Below are 24,858 nucleotides of genomic sequence, written 5' to 3' on the forward strand. Positions count from 1 at the left end.
GATGAAAAATGAGGATAACATTTTTTTCAAAAATTCAAAAAACGATGGGCTATAACCCATGTTTTTTGAAATTTTGAATTTTCTTCAAATCCTCAAAAATGATGAAAAACGGCGTGCTATAGTATGCCGTACGGTAGGGGCTATAGCCCATGTTCAAAAATGATGAAAAATGAGGATAACATTTTTTTCAAAAATTCAAAAAACGATGGGCTATAACCCATGTTTTTTGAAATTTTGAATTTTCTTCAAATCCTCAAAAATGATGAAAAACGGCGTGCTATAGTATGCCGTACGGTAGGGGCTATAGCCCATGTTCAAAAATGATGAAAAATGAGGATAACATTTTTTCCAAAAATTCAAAAAACGATGGGCTATAACCCATGTTTTTTGAAATTTTGAATTTTCTTCAAATCCTCAAAAATGATGAAAAACGGCGTGCTATAGTATGCCGTACGGTAGGGGCTATAGCCCATGTTCAAAAATGATGAAAAATGAGGATAACATTTTTTTCAAAAATTCAAAAAACGATGGGCTATAACCCATGTTTTTTGAAATTTTGAATTTTCTTCAAATCCTCAAAAATGATGAAAAACGGCGTGCTATAGTATGCCGTACGGTAGGGGCTATAGCCCATGTTCAAAAATGATGAAAAATGAGGATAATTTTTTTTTCAAAAATTCAAAAAACGATGGGCTATAACCCACCGTTTTTTTATTTTTTTCAAATCCTCAAAAATGATGAAAAACGGCGTGCTATAGTATGCCGTACGGTAGGGGCTATAGCCCATGTTCAAAAATGATGAAAAATGAGGATAACAATTTTTTCAAAAATTCAAAAAACGATGGGCTATAACCCATCGTTTTTCCAGAATTCCTCGGAAATACTACGATTTTTTTCCGCAACACTCCGCAATTCCTCCGCAATACTCCACAATTTTTCCGCAATACTCCGCAATACATGGGCTATAACCCATGTTTTTTTTATTTTTGAATTTTCTTCAAATCCTCAAAAATGATGAAAAACGGTGTGCTATAGTATGCCGTACGGTAGGGGCTATAGCCCATGTTCAAAAATGATGAAAAATGAGGATAACATTTTTTTCAAAAATAAAAAAAACGATGGGCTATAACCCATGTTTTTTGAAATTTTGAATTTTCTTCAAATCCTCAAAAATGATGAAAAACGGCGTGCTATAGTATGCCGTACGGTAGGGGCTATAGCCCATGTTCAAAAATGATGAAAAATGAGGATAACATTTTTTTCAAAAATTCAAAAAACGATGGGCTATAACCCATGTTTTTTGAAATTTTGAATTTTCTTCAAATCCTCAAAAATGATGAAAAACGGCGTGCTATAGTATGCCGTACGGTAGGGGCTATAGCCCATGTTCAAAAATGATGAAAAATGAGGATAACATTTTTTTCAAAAATTCAAAAAACGATGGGCTATAACCCATGTTTTTTGAAATTTTGAATTTTCTTCAAATCCTCAAAAATGATGAAAAACGGCGTGCTATAGTATGCCGTACGGTAGGGGCTATAGCCCATGTTCAAAAATGATGAAAAATGAGGATAATTTTTTTTTCAAAAATTCAAAAAACGATGGGCTATAACCCACCGTTTTTTTATTTTTTTCAAATCCTCAAAAATGATGAAAAACGGCGTGCTATAGTATGCCGTACGGTAGGGGCTATAGCCCATGTTCAAAAATGATGAAAAATGAGGATAACAATTTTTTCAAAAATTCAAAAAACGATGGGCTATAACCCATCGTTTTTCCAGAATTCCTCGGAAATACTACGATTTTTTTCCGCAACACTCCGCAATTCCTCCGCAATACTCCACAATTTTTCCGCAATACTCCGCAATACATGGGCTATAACCCATGTTTTTTTTATTTTTGAATTTTCTTCAAATCCTCAAAAATGATGAAAAACGGCGTGCTATAGTATGCCGTACGGTAGGGGCTATAGCCCATGTTCAAAAATGATGAAAAATGAGGAAAACATTTTTTTCAAAAATAAAAAAACCGATGGGCTATAACCCATGTTTTTTGAAATTTTGAATTTTCTTCAAATCTTTAAAAATGATGAAAAACGGCGTGCTATAGTATGCCGTACGGTAAGGGCTATAGCCCATGTTCAAAAATGATGAAAAATGAGGATAACATTTTTTTCAAAAATTCAAAAAACGATGGGCTATAACCCATGTTTTTTGAAATTTTGAATTTTCTTCAAATCCTCAAAAATGATGAAAAACGGCGTGCTATAGTATGCCGTACGGTAGGGGCTATAGCCCATGTTCAAAAATGATGAAAAATGAGGATAACATTTTTTTCAAAAATTCAAAAAACGATGGGCTATAACCCATGTTTTTTGAAATTTTGAATTTTCTTCAAATCCTCAAAAATGATGAAAAACGGCGTGCTATAGTATGCCGTACGGTAGGGGCTATAGCCCATGTTCAAAAATGATGAAAAATGAGGATAATTTTTTTTTCAAAAATTCAAAAAACGATGGGCTATAACCCATGTTTTTTGAAATTTTGAATTTTCTTCAAATCCTCAAAAATGCTGAAAAACGGCGTGCTATAGTATGCCGTACGGTAGGGGCTATAGCCCATGTTCAAAAATGATGAAAAATGAGGAAAACATTTTTTTCAAAAATAAAAAAACCGATGGGCTATAACCCATGTTTTTTGAAATTTTGAATTTTCTTCAAATCTTTAAAAATGATGAAAAACGGCGTGCTATAGTATGCCGTACGGTAAGGGCTATAGCCCATGTTCAAAAATGATGAAAAATGAGGATAACATTTTTTTCAAAAATTCAAAAAACGATGGGCTATAACCCATGTTTTTTGAAATTTTGAATTTTCTTCAAATCCTCAAAAATGATGAAAAACGGCGTGCTATAGTATGCCGTACGGTAGGGGCTATAGCCCATGTTCAAAAATGATGAAAAATGAGGATAACATTTTTTTCAAAAATTCAAAAAACGATGGGCTATAACCCATGTTTTTTGAAATTTTGAATTTTCTTCAAATCCTCAAAAATGATGAAAAACGGCGTGCTATAGTATGCCGTACGGTAGGGGCTATAGCCCATGTTCAAAAATGATGAAAAATGAGGATAACATTTTTTTCAAAAATTCAAAAAACGATGGGCTATAACCCATGTTTTTTGAAATTTTGAATTTTCTTCAAATCCTCAAAAATGATGAAAAACGGCGTGCTATAGTATGCCGTACGGTAGGGGCTATAGCCCATGTTCAAAAATGATGAAAAATGAGGATAACATTTTTTTCAAAAATTCAAAAAACGATGGGCTATAACCCATGTTTTTTGAAATTTTGAATTTTCTTCAAATCCTCAAAAATGATGAAAAACGGCGTGCTATAGTATGCCGTACGGTAGGGGCTATAGCCCATGTTCAAAAATGATGAAAAATGAGGATAACATTTTTTTCAAAAATTCAAAAAACGATGGGCTATAACCCATGTTTTTTGAAATTTTGAATTTTCTTCAAATCTTTAAAAATGATGAAAAACGGCGTGCTATAGTATGCCGTACGGTAAGGGCTATAGCCCATGTTCAAAAATGATGAAAAATGAGGATAACATTTTTTTCAAAAATTCAAAAAACGATGGGCTATAACCCATGTTTTTTGAAATTTTGAATTTTCTTCAAATCCTCAAAAATGATGAAAAACGGCGTGCTATAGTATGCCGTACGGTAGGGGCTATAGCCCATGTTCAAAAATGATGAAAAATGAGGATAACATTTTTTTCAAAAATTCAAAAAACGATGGGCTATAACCCATGTTTTTTGAAATTTTGAATTTTCTTCAAATCCTCAAAAATGATGAAAAACGGCGTGCTATAGTATGCCGTACGGTAGGGGCTATAGCCCATGTTCAAAAATGATGAAAAATGAGGATAACATTTTTTTCAAAAATTCAAAAAACGATGGGCTATAACCCATGTTTTTTGAAATTTTGAATTTTCTTCAAATCCTCAAAAATGATGAAAAACGGCGTGCTATAGTATGCCGTACGGTAGGGGCTATAGCCCATGTTCAAAAATGATGAAAAATGAGGATAACATTTTTTTCAAAAATTCAAAAAACGATGGGCTATAACCCATGTTTTTTGAAATTTTGAATTTTCTTCAAATCCTCAAAAATGATGAAAAACGGCGTGCTATAGTATGCCGTACGGTAGGGGCTATAGCCCATGTTCAAAAATGATGAAAAATGAGGATAACATTTTTTTCAAAAATTCAAAAAACGATGGGCTATAACCCATGTTTTTTGAAATTTTGAATTTTCTTCAAATCCTCAAAAATGATGAAAAACGGCGTGCTATAGTATGCCGTACGGTAGGGGCTATAGCCCATGTTCAAAAATGATGAAAAATGAGGATAACATTTTTTTCAAAAATTCAAAAAACGATGGGCTATAACCCATGTTTTTAGAAATTTTGAATTTTCTTCAAATCCTCAAAAATGATGAAAAACGGCGTGCTATAGTATGCCGTACGGTAGGGGCTATAGCCCATGTTCAAAAATGATGAAAAATGAGGATAACATTTTTTTCAAAAATTCAAAAAACGATGGGCTATAACCCATGTTTTTTTTAATTTTGAATTTTCTTCAAATCCTCAAAAATGATGAAAAACGGCGTGCTATAGTATGCCGTACGGTAGGGGCTATAGCCCATGTTCAAAAATGATGAAAAATGAGGATAACATTTTTTTCAAAAATTCAAAAAACGATGGGCTATAACCCATGTTTTTTGAAATTTTGAATTTTCTTCAAATCCTCAAAATTGATGAAAAACGGCGTGCTATAGTATGCCGTACGGTAGGGGCTATAGCCCATGTTCAAAAATGATGAAAAATGAGGATAACATTTTTTTCAAAAATTCAAAAAACGATGGGCTATAACCCATGTTTTTTGAAATTTTGAATTTTCTTCAAATCCTCAAAAATGCTGAAAAACGGCGTGCTATAGTATGCCGTACGGTACGGGCTATAGCCCATGTTCAAAAATGATGAAAAATGAGGATAACATTTTTTTCAAAAATTCAAAAAACGATGGGCTATAACCCATGTTTTTTGAAATTTTGAATTTTCTTCAAATCCTCAAAAATGATGAAAAACGGCGTGCTATAGTATGCCGTACGGTAGGGGCTATAGCCCATGTTCAAAAATGATGAAAAATGAGGATAACATTTTTTTCAAAAATTCAAAAAACGATGGGCTATAACCCATGTTTTTTGAAATTTTGAATTTTCTTCAAATCCTCAAAAATGATGAAAAACGGCGTGCTATAGTATGCCGTACGGTAGGGGCTATAGCCCATGTTCAAAAATGATGAAAAATGAGGATAATTTTTTTTTCAAAAATTCAAAAAACGATGGGCTATAACCCATGTTTTTTGAAATTTTGAATTTTCTTCAAATCCTCAAAAATGCTGAAAAACGGCGTGCTATAGTATGCCGTACGGTAGGGGCTATAGCCCATGTTCAAAAATGATGAAAAATGAGGAAAACATTTTTTTCAAAAATAAAAAAACCGATGGGCTATAACCCATGTTTTTTGAAATTTTGAATTTTCTTCAAATCCTCAAAAATGATGAAAAACGGCGTGCTATAGTATGCCGTACGGTAAGGGCTATAGCCCATGTTCAAAAATGATGAAAAATGAGGATAACATTTTTTTCAAAAATTCAAAAAACGATGGGCTATAACCCATGTTTTTTGAAATTTTGAATTTTCTTCAAATCCTCAAAAATGATGAAAAACGGCGTGCTATAGTATGCCGTACGGTAGGGGCTATAGCCCATGTTCAAAAATGATGAAAAATGAGGATAACATTTTTTTCAAAAATTCAAAAAACGATGGGCTATAACCCATGTTTTTTGAAATTTTGAATTTTCTTCAAATCCTCAAAAATGATGAAAAACGGCGTGCTATAGTATGCCGTACGGTAGGGGCTATAGCCCATGTTCAAAAATGATGAAAAATGAGGATAATTTTTTTTTCAAAAATTCAAAAAACGATGGGCTATAACCCATGTTTTTTGAAATTTTGAATTTTCTTCAAATCCTCAAAAATGCTGAAAAACGGCGTGCTATAGTATGCCGTACGGTAGGGGCTATAGCCCATGTTCAAAAATGATGAAAAATGAGGAAAACATTTTTTTCAAAAATAAAAAAACCGATGGGCTATAACCCATGTTTTTTGAAATTTTGAATTTTCTTCAAATCCTCAAAAATGATGAAAAACGGCGTGCTATAGTATGCCGTACGGTAAGGGCTATAGCCCATGTTCAAAAATGATGAAAAATGAGGATAACATTTTTTTCAAAAATTCAAAAAACGATGGGCTATAACCCATGTTTTTTGAAATTTTGAATTTTCTTCAAATCCTCAAAAATGATGAAAAACGGCGTGCTATAGTATGCCGTACGGTAGGGGCTATAGCCCATGTTCAAAAATGATGAAAAATGAGGATAACATTTTTTTCAAAAATTCAAAAAACGATGGGCTATAACCCATGTTTTTTGAAATTTTGAATTTTCTTCAAATCCTCAAAAATGATGAAAAACGGCGTGCTATAGTATGCCGTACGGTAGGGGCTATAGCCCATGTTCAAAAATGATGAAAAATGAGGATAACATTTTTTCCAAAAATTCAAAAAACGATGGGCTATAACCCATGTTTTTTGAAATTTTGAATTTTCTTCAAATCCTCAAAAATGATGAAAAACGGCGTGCTATAGTATGCCGTACGGTAGGGGCTATAGCCCATGTTCAAAAATGATGAAAAATGAGGATAACATTTTTTTCAAAAATTCAAAAAACGATGGGCTATAACCCATGTTTTTTGAAATTTTGAATTTTCTTCAAATCCTCAAAAATGATGAAAAACGGCGTGCTATAGTATGCCGTACGGTAGGGGCTATAGCCCATGTTCAAAAATGATGAAAAATGAGGATAATTTTTTTTTCAAAAATTCAAAAAACGATGGGCTATAACCCACCGTTTTTTTATTTTTTTCAAATCCTCAAAAATGATGAAAAACGGCGTGCTATAGTATGCCGTACGGTAGGGGCTATAGCCCATGTTCAAAAATGATGAAAAATGAGGATAACAATTTTTTCAAAAATTCAAAAAACGATGGGCTATAACCCATCGTTTTTCCAGAATTCCTCGGAAATACTACGATTTTTTTCCGCAACACTCCGCAATTCCTCCGCAATACTCCACAATTTTTCCGCAATACTCCGCAATACATGGGCTATAACCCATGTTTTTTTTATTTTTGAATTTTCTTCAAATCCTCAAAAATGATGAAAAACGGTGTGCTATAGTATGCCGTACGGTAGGGGCTATAGCCCATGTTCAAAAATGATGAAAAATGAGGATAACATTTTTTTCAAAAATAAAAAAAACGATGGGCTATAACCCATGTTTTTTGAAATTTTGAATTTTCTTCAAATCCTCAAAAATGATGAAAAACGGCGTGCTATAGTATGCCGTACGGTAGGGGCTATAGCCCATGTTCAAAAATGATGAAAAATGAGGATAACATTTTTTTCAAAAATTCAAAAAACGATGGGCTATAACCCATGTTTTTTGAAATTTTGAATTTTCTTCAAATCCTCAAAAATGATGAAAAACGGCGTGCTATAGTATGCCGTACGGTAGGGGCTATAGCCCATGTTCAAAAATGATGAAAAATGAGGATAACATTTTTTTCAAAAATTCAAAAAACGATGGGCTATAACCCATGTTTTTTGAAATTTTGAATTTTCTTCAAATCCTCAAAAATGATGAAAAACGGCGTGCTATAGTATGCCGTACGGTAGGGGCTATAGCCCATGTTCAAAAATGATGAAAAATGAGGATAATTTTTTTTTCAAAAATTCAAAAAACGATGGGCTATAACCCACCGTTTTTTTATTTTTTTCAAATCCTCAAAAATGATGAAAAACGGCGTGCTATAGTATGCCGTACGGTAGGGGCTATAGCCCATGTTCAAAAATGATGAAAAATGAGGATAACAATTTTTTCAAAAATTCAAAAAACGATGGGCTATAACCCATCGTTTTTCCAGAATTCCTCGGAAATACTACGATTTTTTTCCGCAACACTCCGCAATTCCTCCGCAATACTCCACAATTTTTCCGCAATACTCCGCAATACATGGGCTATAACCCATGTTTTTTTTATTTTTGAATTTTCTTCAAATCCTCAAAAATGATGAAAAACGGTGTGCTATAGTATGCCGTACGGTAGGGGCTATAGCCCATGTTCAAAAATGATGAAAAATGAGGATAACATTTTTTTCAAAAATAAAAAAAACGATGGGCTATAACCCATGTTTTTTGAAATTTTGAATTTTCTTCAAATCCTCAAAAATGATGAAAAACGGCGTGCTATAGTATGCCGTACGGTACGGGCTATAGCCCATGTTCAAAAATGATGAAAAATGAGGATAACATTTTTTTCAAAAATTCAAAAAACGATGGGCTATAACCCATGTTTTTTGAAATTTTGAATTTTCTTCAAATCCTCAAAAATGATGAAAAACGGCGTGCTATAGTATGCCGTACGGTAGGGGCTATAGCCCATGTTCAAAAATGATGAAAAATGAGGATAACATTTTTTTCAAAAATTCAAAAAACGATGGGCTATAACCCATGTTTTTTGAAATTTTGAATTTTCTTCAAATCCTCAAAAATGCTGAAAAACGGCGTGCTATAGTATGCCGTACGGTACGGGCTATAGCCCATGTTCAAAAATGATGAAAAATGAGGATAACATTTTTTTCAAAAATTCAAAAAACGATGGGCTATAACCCATGTTTTTTGAAATTTTGAATTTTCTTCAAATCCTCAAAAATGATGAAAAACGGCGTGCTATAGTATGCCGTACGGTAGGGGCTATAGCCCATGTTCAAAAATGATGAAAAATGAGGATAACATTTTTTTCAAAAATTCAAAAAACGATGGGCTATAACCCATGTTTTTTGAAATTTTGAATTTTCTTCAAATCCTCAAAAATGATGAAAAACGGCGTGCTATAGTATGCCGTACGGTAGGGGCTATAGCCCATGTTCAAAAATGATGAAAAATGAGGATAATTTTTTTTTCAAAAATTCAAAAAACGATGGGCTATAACCCATGTTTTTTGAAATTTTGAATTTTCTTCAAATCCTCAAAAATGCTGAAAAACGGCGTGCTATAGTATGCCGTACGGTAGGGGCTATAGCCCATGTTCAAAAATGATGAAAAATGAGGAAAACATTTTTTTCAAAAATAAAAAAACCGATGGGCTATAACCCATGTTTTTTGAAATTTTGAATTTTCTTCAAATCCTCAAAAATGATGAAAAACGGCGTGCTATAGTATGCCGTACGGTAAGGGCTATAGCCCATGTTCAAAAATGATGAAAAATGAGGATAACATTTTTTTCAAAAATTCAAAAAACGATGGGCTATAACCCATGTTTTTTGAAATTTTGAATTTTCTTCAAATCCTCAAAAATGATGAAAAACGGCGTGCTATAGTATGCCGTACGGTAGGGGCTATAGCCCATGTTCAAAAATGATGAAAAATGAGGATAACATTTTTTTCAAAAATTCAAAAAACGATGGGCTATAACCCATGTTTTTTGAAATTTTGAATTTTCTTCAAATCCTCAAAAATGATGAAAAACGGCGTGCTATAGTATGCCGTACGGTAGGGGCTATAGCCCATGTTCAAAAATGATGAAAAATGAGGATAACATTTTTTTCAAAAATTCAAAAAACGATGGGCTATAACCCATGTTTTTTGAAATTTTGAATTTTCTTCAAATCCTCAAAAATGATGAAAAACGGCGTGCTATAGTATGCCGTACGGTAGGGGCTATAGCCCATGTTCAAAAATGATGAAAAATGAGGATAACATTTTTTTCAAAAATTCAAAAAACGATGGGCTATAACCCATGTTTTTTGAAATTTTGAATTTTCTTCAAATCCTCAAAAATGATGAAAAACGGCGTGCTATAGTATGCCGTACGGTAGGGGCTATAGCCCATGTTCAAAAATGATGAAAAATGAGGATAACATTTTTTTCAAAAATTCAAAAAACGATGGGCTATAACCCATGTTTTTTGAAATTTTGAATTTTCTTCAAATCCTCAAAAATGATGAAAAACGGCGTGCTATAGTATGCCGTACGGTAGGGGCTATAGCCCATGTTCAAAAATGATGAAAAATGAGGATAACATTTTTTTCAAAAATTCAAAAAACGATGGGCTATAACCCATGTTTTTTGAAATTTTGAATTTTCTTCAAATCCTCAAAAATGATGAAAAACGGCGTGCTATAGTATGCCGTACGGTAGGGGCTATAGCCCATGTTCAAAAATGATGAAAAATGAGGATAACAATTTTTTCAAAAATTCAAAAAACGATGGGCTATAACCCATCGTTTTTCCAGAATTCCTCGGAAATACTACGATTTTTTTCCGCAACACTCCGCAATTCCTCCGCAATACTCCACAATTTTTCCGCAATACTCCGCAATACATGGGCTATAACCCATGTTTTTTTTATTTTTGAATTTTCTTCAAATCCTCAAAAATGATGAAAAACGGTGTGCTATAGTATGCCGTACGGTAGGGGCTATAGCCCATGTTCAAAAATGATGAAAAATGAGGATAACATTTTTTTCAAAAATAAAAAAAACGATGGGCTATAACCCATGTTTTTTGAAATTTTGAATTTTCTTCAAATCCTCAAAAATGATGAAAAACGGCGTGCTATAGTATGCCGTACGGTAGGGGCTATAGCCCATGTTCAAAAATGATGAAAAATGAGGATAACATTTTTTTCAAAAATTCAAAAAACGATGGGCTATAACCCATGTTTTTTGAAATTTTGAATTTTCTTCAAATCCTCAAAAATGATGAAAAACGGCGTGCTATAGTATGCCGTACGGTAGGGGCTATAGCCCATGTTCAAAAATGATGAAAAATGAGGATAACATTTTTTTCAAAAATTCAAAAAACGATGGGCTATAACCCATGTTTTTTGAAATTTTGAATTTTCTTCAAATCCTCAAAAATGATGAAAAACGGCGTGCTATAGTATGCCGTACGGTAGGGGCTATAGCCCATGTTCAAAAATGATGAAAAATGAGGATAATTTTTTTTTCAAAAATTCAAAAAACGATGGGCTATAACCCACCGTTTTTTTATTTTTTTCAAATCCTCAAAAATGATGAAAAACGGCGTGCTATAGTATGCCGTACGGTAGGGGCTATAGCCCATGTTCAAAAATGATGAAAAATGAGGATAACAATTTTTTCAAAAATTCAAAAAACGATGGGCTATAACCCATCGTTTTTCCAGAATTCCTCGGAAATACTACGATTTTTTTCCGCAACACTCCGCAATTCCTCCGCAATACTCCACAATTTTTCCGCAATACTCCGCAATACATGGGCTATAACCCATGTTTTTTTTATTTTTGAATTTTCTTCAAATCCTCAAAAATGATGAAAAACGGTGTGCTATAGTATGCCGTACGGTAGGGGCTATAGCCCATGTTCAAAAATGATGAAAAATGAGGATAACATTTTTTTCAAAAATAAAAAAAACGATGGGCTATAACCCATGTTTTTTGAAATTTTGAATTTTCTTCAAATCCTCAAAAATGATGAAAAACGGCGTGCTATAGTATGCCGTACGGTACGGGCTATAGCCCATGTTCAAAAATGATGAAAAATGAGGATAACATTTTTTTCAAAAATTCAAAAAACGATGGGCTATAACCCATGTTTTTTGAAATTTTGAATTTTCTTCAAATCCTCAAAAATGATGAAAAACGGCGTGCTATAGTATGCCGTACGGTAGGGGCTATAGCCCATGTTCAAAAATGATGAAAAATGAGGATAACATTTTTTTCAAAAATTCAAAAAACGATGGGCTATAACCCATGTTTTTTGAAATTTTGAATTTTCTTCAAATCCTCAAAAATGATGAAAAACGGCGTGCTATAGTATGCCGTACGGTACGGGCTATAGCCCATGTTCAAAAATGATGAAAAATGAGGATAACATTTTTTTCAAAAATTCAAAAAACGATGGGCTATAACCCATGTTTTTTGAAATTTTGAATTTTCTTCAAATCCTCAAAAATGATGAAAAACGGCGTGCTATAGTATGCCGTACGGTAGGGGCTATAGCCCATGTTCAAAAATGATGAAAAATGAGGATAACATTTTTTTCAAAAATTCAAAAAACGATGGGCTATAACCCATGTTTTTTGAAATTTTGAATTTTCTTCAAATCCTCAAAAATGATGAAAAACGGCGTGCTATAGTATGCCGTACGGTAGGGGCTATAGCCCATGTTCAAAAATGATGAAAAATGAGGATAATTTTTTTTTCAAAAATTCAAAAAACGATGGGCTATAACCCATGTTTTTTGAAATTTTGAATTTTCTTCAAATCCTCAAAAATGCTGAAAAACCGCGTGCTATAGTATGCCGTACGGTAGGGGCTATAGCCCATGTTCAAAAATGATGAAAAATGAGGAAAACATTTTTTTCAAAAATAAAAAAACCGATGGGCTATAACCCATGTTTTTTGAAATTTTGAATTTTCTTCAAATCCTCAAAAATGATGAAAAACGGCGTGCTATAGTATGCCGTACGGTAAGGGCTATAGCCCATGTTCAAAAATGATGAAAAATGAGGATAACATTTTTTTCAAAAATTCAAAAAACGATGGGCTATAACCCATGTTTTTTGAAATTTTGAATTTTCTTCAAATCCTCAAAAATGATGAAAAACGGCGTGCTATAGTATGCCGTACGGTAGGGGCTATAGCCCATGTTCAAAAATGATGAAAAATGAGGATAACATTTTTTTCAAAAATTCAAAAAACGATGGGCTATAACCCATGTTTTTTGAAATTTTGAATTTTCTTCAAATCCTCAAAAATGATGAAAAACGGCGTGCTATAGTATGCCGTACGGTAGGGGCTATAGCCCATGTTCAAAAATGATGAAAAATGAGGATAACATTTTTTTCAAAAATTCAAAAAACGATGGGCTATAACCCATGTTTTTTGAAATTTTGAATTTTCTTCAAATCCTCAAAAATGATGAAAAACGGCGTGCTATAGTATGCCGTACGGTAGGGGCTATAGCCCATGTTCAAAAATGATGAAAAATGAGGATAACATTTTTTTCAAAAATTCAAAAAACGATGGGCTATAACCCATGTTTTTTGAAATTTTGAATTTTCTTCAAATCCTCAAAAATGATGAAAAACGGCGTGCTATAGTATGCCGTACGGTAGGGGCTATAGCCCATGTTCAAAAATGATGAAAAATGAGGATAACATTTTTTTCAAAAATTCAAAAAACGATGGGCTATAACCCATGTTTTTTGAAATTTTGAATTTTCTTCAAATCCTCAAAAATGATGAAAAACGGCGTGCTATAGTATGCCGTACGGTAGGGGCTATAGCCCATGTTCAAAAATGATGAAAAATGAGGATAACATTTTTTTCAAAAATTCAAAAAACGATGGGCTATAACCCATGTTTTTTTTAATTTTGAATTTTCTTCAAATCCTCAAAAATGATGAAAAACGGCGTGCTATAGTATGCCGTACGGTAGGGGCTATAGCCCATGTTCAAAAATGATGAAAAATGAGGATAACATTTTTTTCAAAAATTCAAAAAACGATGGGCTATAACCCATGTTTTTTGAAATTTTGAATTTTCTTCAAATCCTCAAAATTGATGAAAAACGGCGTGCTATAGTATGCCGTACGGTAGGGGCTATAGCCCATGTTCAAAAATGATGAAAAATGAGGATAACATTTTTTTCAAAAATTCAAAAAACGATGGGCTATAACCCATGTTTTTTGAAATTTTGAAATTTCTTCAAATCCTCAAAAATGATGAAAAACGGCGTGCTATAGTATGCCGTACGGTAGGGGCTATAGCCCATGTTCAAAAATGATGAAAAATGAGGATAACATTTTTTTCAAAAATTCAAAAAACGATGGGCTATAACCCATGTTTTTTTTAATTTTGAATTTTCTTCAAATCCTCAAAAATGATGAAAAACAGCGTGCTATAGTATGCCGTACGGTAGGGGCTATAGCCCATGTTTAAAATAATAATAATTGTAGTGGAGTAAAAGTACAATATTTTCCTCTGAGATGTAGTACTTCTTCTACTTAAGTACAGTACTTAAGTAAATGTACTTAGTTCCTTTCCACGGTCCACCACTGAACAATTTACACCACATCTAACGGATTTAGCCTTGCTACCAATGTGACACCTAATTCATAATCCCACGTTCTTACTGATTAATATTCCTGTCATTTTAGTTTTACGAACATCCTACTTGCTCATATAAAAACTCTCTCCTCTGCTAGACAGAAAGTTTATTCCTGCCCTCTTCAATTTTAGCTGAGGGCTCGAACAGATGGAATTGGGCGACGGACCACGGAAAATGAATCGTCGCGGGAATGAGATGTAATATCAGAAGCCAAACAATTGCGCCGTCTCTTTTTGAAGATGTAACCTTTGTCCCCGTGGCTGTGGAGCTGTGAACCTTAATGACAAACCCATTTAAAAAAGCGGTTGTGGAAAATCATGCTGGTTTCCTCTTTGCGTGAGCGTACGCATGCGCATGTGTGTGTGTGTGTGTGTGTGTGTGTGTGTGTGAGCGTACGCATGCGCATGTGTGTGTGTGTGTGTGTGTGTGTGTGTGTGTGTGTGTGTGTGTGTGTACGTGCACGCGTGTGTGGACAGGGAGGGGACATACTGTATTACTGGCCTCCCCGTATTCCCATAATAGAGACCACACAATGGCGCACTGGCCAATTCTCTGCCCTGCTGTTAAAATGAAATCCTATTGAGTTTTATGTAGGCCATCTGTAAGTCTACTCAAAACTCTAAAAATAAGATGGAGATGGAATAGAACATATTCAACCCTCTTCCCTTGCTGTGAGCTGAATAGTATCTATGAGAAGGGGGAGGTGAGCCAGAGAAAACACAGAATACAGTGCTATGATTGACTGGAGGCCAGTTAAACGGACTGAATCTATTATTCAGACACATGTACTGTAGGGCTACAGCAAGTCCATAACCAGAAGGTGGGGATCGATAGTGGCAAAATGGCCTTTGTAATGTATAACGGGCCATTATGCCGCAATCCAAGAGAATGTCATCCCTGCTGAAATGACGAGTAATATTTTGCTGTGTGTTTTATTCATTTTTTAATCCTACTGTGATGATTACAGTATCTTTCTTATTCTTTGTGGTCTCAGTATTTCAACATGTTGCCATTCTCTCTGGAGTTGAACGGGGCTCAACTGCAACTGATTGACAGTTTGATAAAATGACAAGGCAAATAGTACTATGGTTCGCTGTTGGCAGTGGTGGAAAAATACTCACAAAAGTACGCCTTGTTGTACGGTGGGTGGTGGGACTTGAGTCTACTTAGAGGCAGCTGTGTTGTAGTGGTGTTGTGCAGGATATGGAGGCCCTCGGAGGCCGGCCTCTTTGATGTGGGACCTGAGACGACGGCATGGCTGTATGCCACTGAGCTGGACATCTGATGATGACAGACAAAAGATTAAGTCTCAATTCAAGTTTTCAAATTTCAAAAACCTTTTAAAATAGCCGATCTACAAGCTAAGCAAAGCAAAGTAAAGTTCTTTGTTTACCCAGGGAAGTGGACTAAGCTCGAGATGCTTGTTTACAGCCACACCCTGCTCATAGAACATTTCATGGTAGGGGTTCAATGCCTTGCTCAAGGGCACTTCAGCGGTGGTAATTTTAACGTGCCAGTCCAGGGATTCTAGACCTTCCAGTATCAAGACCGCTCCGCCAACGCTACGTGCTGTGATGCGCCACGAGCTTGTAGATCGGCTATGTTTGCTACTTTTGCGTGACACTCTCATACGACAAAACATGCAGCACTAATTTATGAAGAAAAAAAAAACCTTATCTCCAAACTTTTGTGCGAATGTTTATTTGTCCAAATATCTGTGCGAACTACGCATGGAACCTTTTTTCTCTCTCCAAAAATGTGATTGTCTGAAAATGTCTAAGAAAACACATTAACATGAATGCAACGTATTATTAGCAATGATGAAGTGTAAACAAACAAAGAAAAAAATTATTTACACTGATGACAGTGATGTCGACAGATCTTGATGTAACAAACAGCTCAATTATGGTGAACTAGCTTTGAAAGCCTCTTATCAAGTTACACATAGAATTTAGGGGTCCTTGGCAAGAAAAAGTTTGAGAACTGCCGTGATAAGCGACTGTGCGACATGAGTCGCTGTGTAGCTTTGTATCTTTCCTATAGTTGCCAACAATACACAGCATAAATTGTCTGTAACTATGAGACTTCAGTCTCACAGAATTAAATGGACGCAGTTTCAGTGTGCAGAGTATTTTATCCTCCTGGCAGTGTTGCCAGATTGTAGAATTAAGCAACCAGCAGGTCTACGAAAACAAGGCCAAAATAAGCCAGGTCAAATGAGTCATCTGAAAATAGCCTACAAGCTCACAACGCACAAGTGAGCTTGTAGATCTGCTATAGTCCCCTCCCCTCAAAATAGAAATTGTGGATAAAAAAGGAGAAAATGTGTAATATCATTTGGTGGTCCTTGGCCACTAGTTTAAACGACATTAGGAAACAAACCCGAATCAGCAATAACACTTTAGAAACAATCCCAAAAAAACGCAACCCGCAACTACCGATATTTACAAGCAACTTTGCAGCAACAACAAGCCCAAAGTCGCTTATAATAAGCGGACGTGGCAACATTGCCTCCTGGGCAGGGCCGTGAGCCGTGGGGTTACAGTAACTGTAACAAAACACAATAACAACATGATTTACGCATGTGGAAGCACCAGGGACAGAGCCGTCCTCTCCGGGCGCTATGTGATGGCAGGTGTTCTTCCCAGCCCGGGCCCCCGGGGGGCCTCCGAGGCCCACCTGCCATGTACACGCTTACGCAACAGAATGCGCACTCCCAGGAGTCCACTCACAGACAGGACACAACACACACATACACACGCACGCACACAGAAGCATGAATGTACGCATACACGTAAAATGAGTACAAAGTTAAATGGAGCGGTCAGAAGTTAAGGAAGTAATGTAATGCACTGTTTCCCAATCTATGGGTCGGAACACATTTGTGAGTTGCGGACACAATTTTATGGGTTGTGAGTAAATATCCCATTAGTTTAGGGTCCCGAGGAGACATAAAACTTATTGTTTGGGTCTGGAGCTAAAAGGTGTGGGAAGTTAACCACTGACTAATGCAGTACTTTTATAAACTGGGAGATGCTATGAATTAGATAGTGTTTGTGTGTGCGCAAATTGTGCATGTGCAAGCACATGTGTTTGTGTTTGTTCGTGTGTCTGCGTGCGAGCGAGCGTGCGTGCGTTTGTGTGTAGTACATACTTTTGGTGTGCAGTGCGCTACATATCAAAAATGAAAGAGAAAAAAACAAAGAAGACAAATACTGTTGATTGTGAATAATGGCGGCGGTTCCCACCAGACGGGATGACGCAGGCGGAATGCACTTTAACACACTGAATAATGTGTCCGTCAGTCTGACATGACCAACCATACCATGTAATTACAATACACACCAGACTGACTGCTGGGGCTGCTTATTGTCAGGAAGTATGACCTCTGCTCAGCGCGCACACGCATGCGAGCGCACACACACAGGATGACAGGCTATTGCATGCACATGCAGGTGATAATGCCCGTGGCGCATGCATGCAGGCACATGCAGGTGAGCACTCGCATACACATACTGTACATGCAATACCCACACCCTCATGCATGTGCAGTGTGCACATACGCACGCACGCACGCAGACACACGCACAGACACGCACACTCACACACACACACACACACACACACACAAAAGCTGACAGACAAGCGCCCGCAGTGTATGCATGCATGCATGCACATGCAGGCGATCACTCACATACGCATAAATGCAAGTATGCACGCACGCATGTGCACACACACACACAAAGGCTGACAGACAAGTACCCGCAGTGTATGCATGCATGCACATGCAGGCGATCACTGACGTGCACGCGCACACACACGCGCACACGCACGCACACACACACACACACGCTGTGTTTGCTCTCCACTCCAAAATTACTCTTTGTGTGCTGGAGTTCCAGTGAACTCCCGTACGTTTGACATTCCATCCCGTTGTACGCCTGCTCTTTGTTAATTAGGCCCAATGTTTTTATTGCACGACTAATTAGCGTGTATATCGTTACATCGTAGTGACACCTGGCTTGTAGAGTCTATTCAGTAAGGCCAGGGAGACAGGCAGCAGTTCCCATTCTGCAGTGGTGGAAAGTAACTAAGTACATTTACTCAAATAGTATAATTTTGAGTCATTTGTACTTTTTTTATCCCACGATTTTGCAACCCATTTTTTAACCCAGTGTCAATTATCGAATGTAATCCTGGGTGCTACACTTCCTCTGCCAACCTGGGGGGGAAGCGGACTGACTTCATGCCCCTTCTATGCATGAGGAGTCCAAGCCGCTTCTTTTCACCTGACAGGGGGGAGTTTCCCCGGCCAGACGTAGCGCATGGAAGGAAAATGTTATTCCGACCAGTTCCTTTCACCTCCATCAGGCTCCCCGGCTGGCCAGGGGGAGGTAGTTTAGAGACCAGGATTATGTTTTTTTCCAATACTTTTACTTCTACTCCACAACATCTCAGACTCAAATATTACTTTAGTTACTTAGATTTTTTTTATTATTACAAAATACTAACCACTTTTTCAGCAATTTGAAAATAGCAGATCCACAAGCTCACAATTTAGATTGGCTACCGGTATTTTAAAAATATTTTTACATTTTGATTCTGCACAATGTATTGTGTACTTTACTTTTGGTACTTTAAGTACATTTTCATGCCGATACTTTTGTACTTTTACTCAAGTGATTTTTTTTTTTTACTTGTAACAGAGTACATCTACATTGTAGTATTGATACTTTTACTTAAATAAAGAATGTGAGTACTTTTTACACCACTGCCAGTCTGTGAAGGACACTGCTGGAAGAAGTACTCGATAGTACCGCAATATAAAAATAAATGCTACTTGAGTAAAAGTAGGACAAACAGTAGGGTGGGAGAGCACACCGATAGTGGGGAGGTGCTGCTGACCACAGGAGATAAACTATTACAAAATAAGTGGTTAATGTATGTTTTATAATGTAATTATGTATATCTGCAAAGTAACTACCGGTAGTTTACAAATAATTGCAGTAGAGTAAAAGTACATAATATTTAGTAAAAGTATTGAAATTTGGAAATAATCCAGTAAAGTGAAAAACACGACAAATTGTACTAGTTACTTTACACCGTTACTTGGAACAACATTTTGTTTTCCAGACGGTAACCTCGGGGGCCGCAGGCGTTTTGTTTACAAAAAACAAAAACAAAAACAAAACAAAACAAAACAAAATAAATATACTGTAAAGTGGGAGTTGAACCTTGTATGCTGCTCACCAATAACGCGTGTCATTCCACATCGTGACGTCTGTGTTCTCCGCTGTGTTCTAGCGGGGAGGGGAGGAGGAGGAGGGGGCAGGGGCACAGAGCGGTGAACCAATAGGATCCACCGGCTGTTTTGGCCAGCCCCTCTAGACCAGAGAGCACACAGCCGGCCCAGACGGCCTCTCCACCCACTCAGCTATACGGCCACCACCATGTCCACAGTGTATTCTGTGTAATGATGTCATCACGCTACAACATCACATCCTTTAAAATGAGTTAATAATCAAGTCAAATAAAGAAAATATATATATATATGTCTAAAGCACCAAAGACTTCTATAACAGAGGAGGGTCTTGCCCCTGAACTAGAGGAGTCTGACGATAGCAGTGAAGAAGCGGCTTCTGGAGAACCATAAATGGACTTCCTACGCAACCTGTTTTCCAGGATGAGCTCAACAGAGAAGGTTCTGGACGAACTCACTCTGACGGGGGTCGCTCGGTACATACGGAGTGGCAAATGCAAAAACATCATCTGCATGGTGGGAGCGGGAATATCCACGTCGGCCGGCATACCCGACTTCCGGTCGCCGGCGTCCGGCCTCTACGCCAATCTGCAGAACTACAACCTGCCCTACCCGGAAGCCGTCTTCAACATAGATTACTTCAAGAAACACCCTGAACCGTTCTTTGCGCTGGCCAAGCAGTTGTACCCGGAGCAGCTCAGGCCAACCATGTGTCATTACTTCATGAAGCTGCTGATGGACAAGGGGCTCCTGCGACGCTGCTACTCCCAGAACATCGACACCCTTGAACGCGTGGCAGGGCTGGAGGATCAAGACCTGGTCGAGGCCCACGGAACGTTCCACACCTCCCACTGTGTCCACTTCTTTTGCCAGAGGGCGTACAACCTCGACTGGATGAAACAGAAGATCTTCGCCGACGCCATCCCCAGGTGTGACAAGTGTATGAGTCTGGTCAAGCCGGATATAGTCTTCTTTGGAGAAAGCCTCCCTGTCCGGTTCTTCACATCGACGAAGATAGACTTTCCCCAGTGTGACCTTCTCATTATCATGGGTACGTCCCTGCAGGTCCAACCGTTTGCCAGTCTTGTCGGCAAGGTTTCTAAAAAGTGCCCCAGGCTGCTTATTAACAGGGAGAAGGTGGGAGAGGCGAAGCCCCTGTTTGGGTTTTTAGGTTCCCGAGGAGGGATGGACTTTGACTCGGACAAGGCTTACAGAGACGTAGCCTACATCCGTACGTGTGACGCTGGTTGTTTGGCCCTGGCTGATCTGCTGGGATGGAAGGCGGAGCTAAAAGAGCTGGTGAAGAGGGAACATGCCAGGATCGATCGCCTTTGAGAGCAAAGAAGTCTGGTTCAGAAAAGGTCACTCCACTGACTGACAAGGGAGACTAACCAATATCATTGTAATGTTATCCAGCCTTAAAAATGTATTGTTTTTAATCTAGAACTTGTATGTCCTTTTTTGCTTTTGTTTTTTCCCCTGTTAAAGTACGTTCATTCCTTACCCTATGTAAAGTGACTTTGGCTACTTAGAAAAGCGATATATATATTATTATTATTATTATTGGTGTGACAGTTCAGAGAGAGATGTGCCACTATATCTGTCCGTCTGTGTGCAATCTTTATGCCCATACAGTATAGATCTCTATTTGTCCCAGTTATATGGAGATACCATCTGTCTCGGTCTATGCCCATATGGAGTTCTGTGTCAGCCATGCCCAAATATGGATTCTGGGGTTGTTAAAGTAACCTAAATATTCAGCACAATAATTGAATGGAATGGAGATGACCTCTTGGGTGGGGTGGAATTGTCAATGATCCCGTGGTGACACCAGTACGACACATCTTCAGTTGTGTGACCCGACCTCATTGGATGTTTCGGCCAATTATCACAAGACACCCTCTGCTGAGGTTGGCCCACCACAGGCTGATCAGACCTGGGTGTGTGTCGCATGGTGGCACCACGTGGTCATCTGGAAGCCCATGTTTATGTTTCAGCCACAGCCAGTGACTGTGTCCTCTCCATACCAAAGATGTAGGTTGGTTGGAGAGGGCAGGAAGTCATAAGTGGCTCTAATGATGAAACTTAGCCTTCTAGACTCCATGCTCCACAGCTCATTCCATGTGCTTTTCCGCCACTCCACGCCATCCCACTTCATCCAGCGGCCTTGCTGGGCCTGGGAGACTGCTTTGGCACACCTGGCTGCTTCCTCCTGGTGGCGCACCTCCACCACCATGTGCCGCCGTTCGGTTGGAGTAGCCTTTTGCCATGTGGGTGTGTTGTCCAAACCAAGGCCCCCTCTGCCGTGTTGGACATGCCCCACTATATCCCGGTGTCTGAGGGCGGTCTTTGTCACCACAACTGCTGCAAATGGCTTCCATTTCCTCCCTGTTGCTAGGGTTGGAGCAGTCATTTCCAGCCTTGATTTCTATCCAGCCGATTGGCATGGGATAGAGTGACCTCATAGATGGATATTGGCCACATGAGACGGGGAAGCAAACCAAATTGAAGGCACCGCAGCTTCAGCTTCCCAGGGAGAGCAGTGTTGTTGATCTGCTTGAGGCCACTGATGGTATCCTGCTTGAGTTGTTCCACCTGCTTCGAGTCTTTGAGTTCTGCGCTATACCAGCGGCCAAGGCTTTTGATAGGCTTCTCCAGAACTGTTGGTATTGGCTCGTTGTTAACATGGAACCTCTCATTGGCAAGCTGGCCTTTGACAATGGAGATACTTTGGGATTTACTGGGTTTAATCTCCATTCGTGCCCATTTGATGTTTCCCTGGAGTTTATCCAGCAGGCGTTTGGTGCATGCGTCTGTTGTTATCGTTGTCATGTCATCCATGTATCATCCATGTACGCCCTGATTGGAGGAAGACGCAGCCCACTCTTCAGCCGTTCCCCTCCAACCACCAATTGGGATGCTCGAATGATGAGCTCCATTGCCATGGTAAACGCCAGTGGAGAGATGGTGCAGCCCGCCATTATGCCTACTTCGAGGTGCTGCCAGGCAGTTGTACTGGCTTGTGCTGTAACGCAGAACTGGAGGTCCTGGAAGTAGGCTTTGACCAGCCTTGTGATGCCCTCTGGGACTTGAAAGAAGTTGAATGCTGTCCACAAAATCTCATGAGGCACTGACCCGAAGGCATTGGCAAGATCTAAGAAAACCACATGCAGATCTTTTTTCTCCTTCTTGGCCATCTGTATCTGGTGCCAGATGACAGTGTGTTCCAGGCATCTTGAGAATCCACTAATCCCTGCCTTCTGCACTGAGGTGTGCAAAGTTGTTCTTCTGTAGGAATACTGAGAGCCTCTGGGCCACGACACTGAAGAAGAGCTTTCCTTCCACATTCAGCAGACGGAACTGGTCGATGGTTGAGGAATTCTTCTCTTTGGGAATCAGGATCCCTCCTGCCCGTCGCCATGCCTTTCTGTGTCAGCCATGCCCAAATATGGAGTACAGGCCAGTTTATGATTGCAGTGCTATGGCATCATATTGATAATATCAGGAAACTCCATATATGGGGATTTATATTTTTTGTCAATCCACATAATCTAGAAATTCTAGATCTAGTACGACAGAGATACATTGGACACAGACAGACCCAAAGGCACAGATCTTACCGTTATGCCCATATATGGTCATGCACATACAGTATATGTCTACCAGCTGTCCACCATCAAATTCCTTCACACGTGCCAATCTGACCTATAGGCCCTGGGCATAATGGGCATGGGCATAAAACGCCAATGACTGACAGATACGGAGATCTCCATATATAGACAGACAAGGCCCCCAAAACTCACGGGTCGGATCAATGGAGTCCGCTTTTGCAACCAGAGGTTGGGTGCCCAACCTCTGGTTGGTGATGAACACCACTGTGTCCATATTTGCTAGTTGCCATGGTTACCCGATAATGTTGATGAAGACCACTGTGTCCATATTTGTTGATTTATGATTGCTATGGTTACCTCGTACTGTTGATCAGAGCGCTGGAATTTCTGATGTCATGGATGCCCATATTTGGGCAACACTGACATGAAACTCCGTCACAGTGACATCATAGCTATATGAGTGTCAGCAGTGGAGCTGAAAACCGGACCAGGCAAGAGGGTTGTGGCAGTATATGGAGAAAATTGAGAACCCATTAGAGCAGAGATTGGTGACTATGGCAGACGTTAAGATTGTAATAGTGGGAGACAATACCTGTGGGAAGACCTGCCTATACAAGGATCACTTCCCAGAGCCAGATGCCTATGAACCTACAGTCCTTGAGGTCATACCTCGTAACATTGAAGTGGATGGCAAAGCGATTCAGCTAACACTTAGGGACACGTCCGGCCAAGAAGACTTCGACAGACTGCGTCCTTGTTCTTATTGGGAGGCCGATGCCGTTCTTATGTGCTTCTCCATTGATAACCCTGACAGTCTGGAGAACGTCTGGGAGAAGTGGGTCCCAGAAGCCAGATTATACTCTCCCGGTGCTCCCGTTGTCTTGGTGGGAAACAAAATGGACCTGCGCAACGACGAGCACACCCGAAGGAAGCTGGCCAAAACCAAGCAAGAACCTGTGAAACCAGAGGAGGGCCGTGAGATGGCAGACAGGATCGGTGCCTTTGCGTACATGGAGTGCTCTGCAAAAACAAAGGATGGCGTGAGGGATGCTTTTGAGACGGTCACCAAGGCCGCACTACAGAAGGAAACCAAGGCCGCACTACAGAAAGAAAAAAAGAAGAGAAGCAAATGTCTCCTAATGTAAATGGCACACGAGGAGTGGACTACTTGATGTATGGGGCCAAAGGAGAAAATAAATCACACTTGCGTGAAGTGAATTTAATTTGGCCACATGGTGGTTCACGTCGTTAATGCTTGTTTCCTTTGAAAACGAAATGGCTAATGTTTGTTTAACAAACAAAATTAAAAATAAACATTAAAGTGCTCTAATCAAACATTAAAAAGTCCATAGACTTGGCTGCCATATGATGTAATTTTCAAAAGACGCTCAAAAAGGAACAATTATATAGGTCAAAATCCCCCTCCAAGGCACACACACAAACTATTTTATACTACAGTACAGGTGTTTTTTTTTGTCTAATAAATAAACACAAAGCAGTTTTGAGTGTTTGTGTAAACACAAACAGTAAAAGACTAATGGTTGGCCAGAATGAGATGATGTATGATGACATTTGTTGTGCGATAACAGATGAAATTACATGTTTGTGCATTAGTGCTGCTGGGGTTGTGAAATAACAAGAA

At 38.5% G+C, this 24,858-nt stretch overlaps 2 protein-coding genes across 2 annotated transcripts; both read left to right on the forward strand.

Annotated features, from left to right (window-relative positions):
• Positions 1 to 19,947: 19,947 nt before the first annotated feature.
• Positions 19,948 to 20,940, forward strand: LOC308309634 (NAD-dependent protein deacetylase sirtuin-2-like; the record flags this gene model as incomplete). Its single annotated transcript, XM_080755544.1, has 1 exon — positions 19,948 to 20,940. The coding sequence occupies exon 1, from the start codon at positions 19,999 to 20,001 to the stop codon at positions 20,938 to 20,940; it is 942 nt and encodes a 313-aa protein (XP_080611670.1). The 5' UTR covers positions 19,948 to 19,998.
• A 2,830-nt stretch (positions 20,941 to 23,770) lies between these two features.
• On the forward strand, positions 23,771 to 24,361 carry LOC308309635 (transforming protein RhoA-like; the record flags this gene model as incomplete). Its single annotated transcript, XM_080755545.1, has 1 exon — positions 23,771 to 24,361. The coding sequence occupies one exon, from the start codon at positions 23,771 to 23,773 to the stop codon at positions 24,359 to 24,361; it is 591 nt and encodes a 196-aa protein (XP_080611671.1).
• Positions 24,362 to 24,858: the final 497 nt, after the last annotated feature.

The sequence above is a fragment of the Protomyctophum bolini genome (assembly GCF_963924005.1).
Source record: "Protomyctophum bolini genome assembly, chromosome: 22".
Taxonomy (NCBI): Eukaryota; Metazoa; Chordata; class Actinopteri; order Myctophiformes; family Myctophidae; genus Protomyctophum; species Protomyctophum bolini.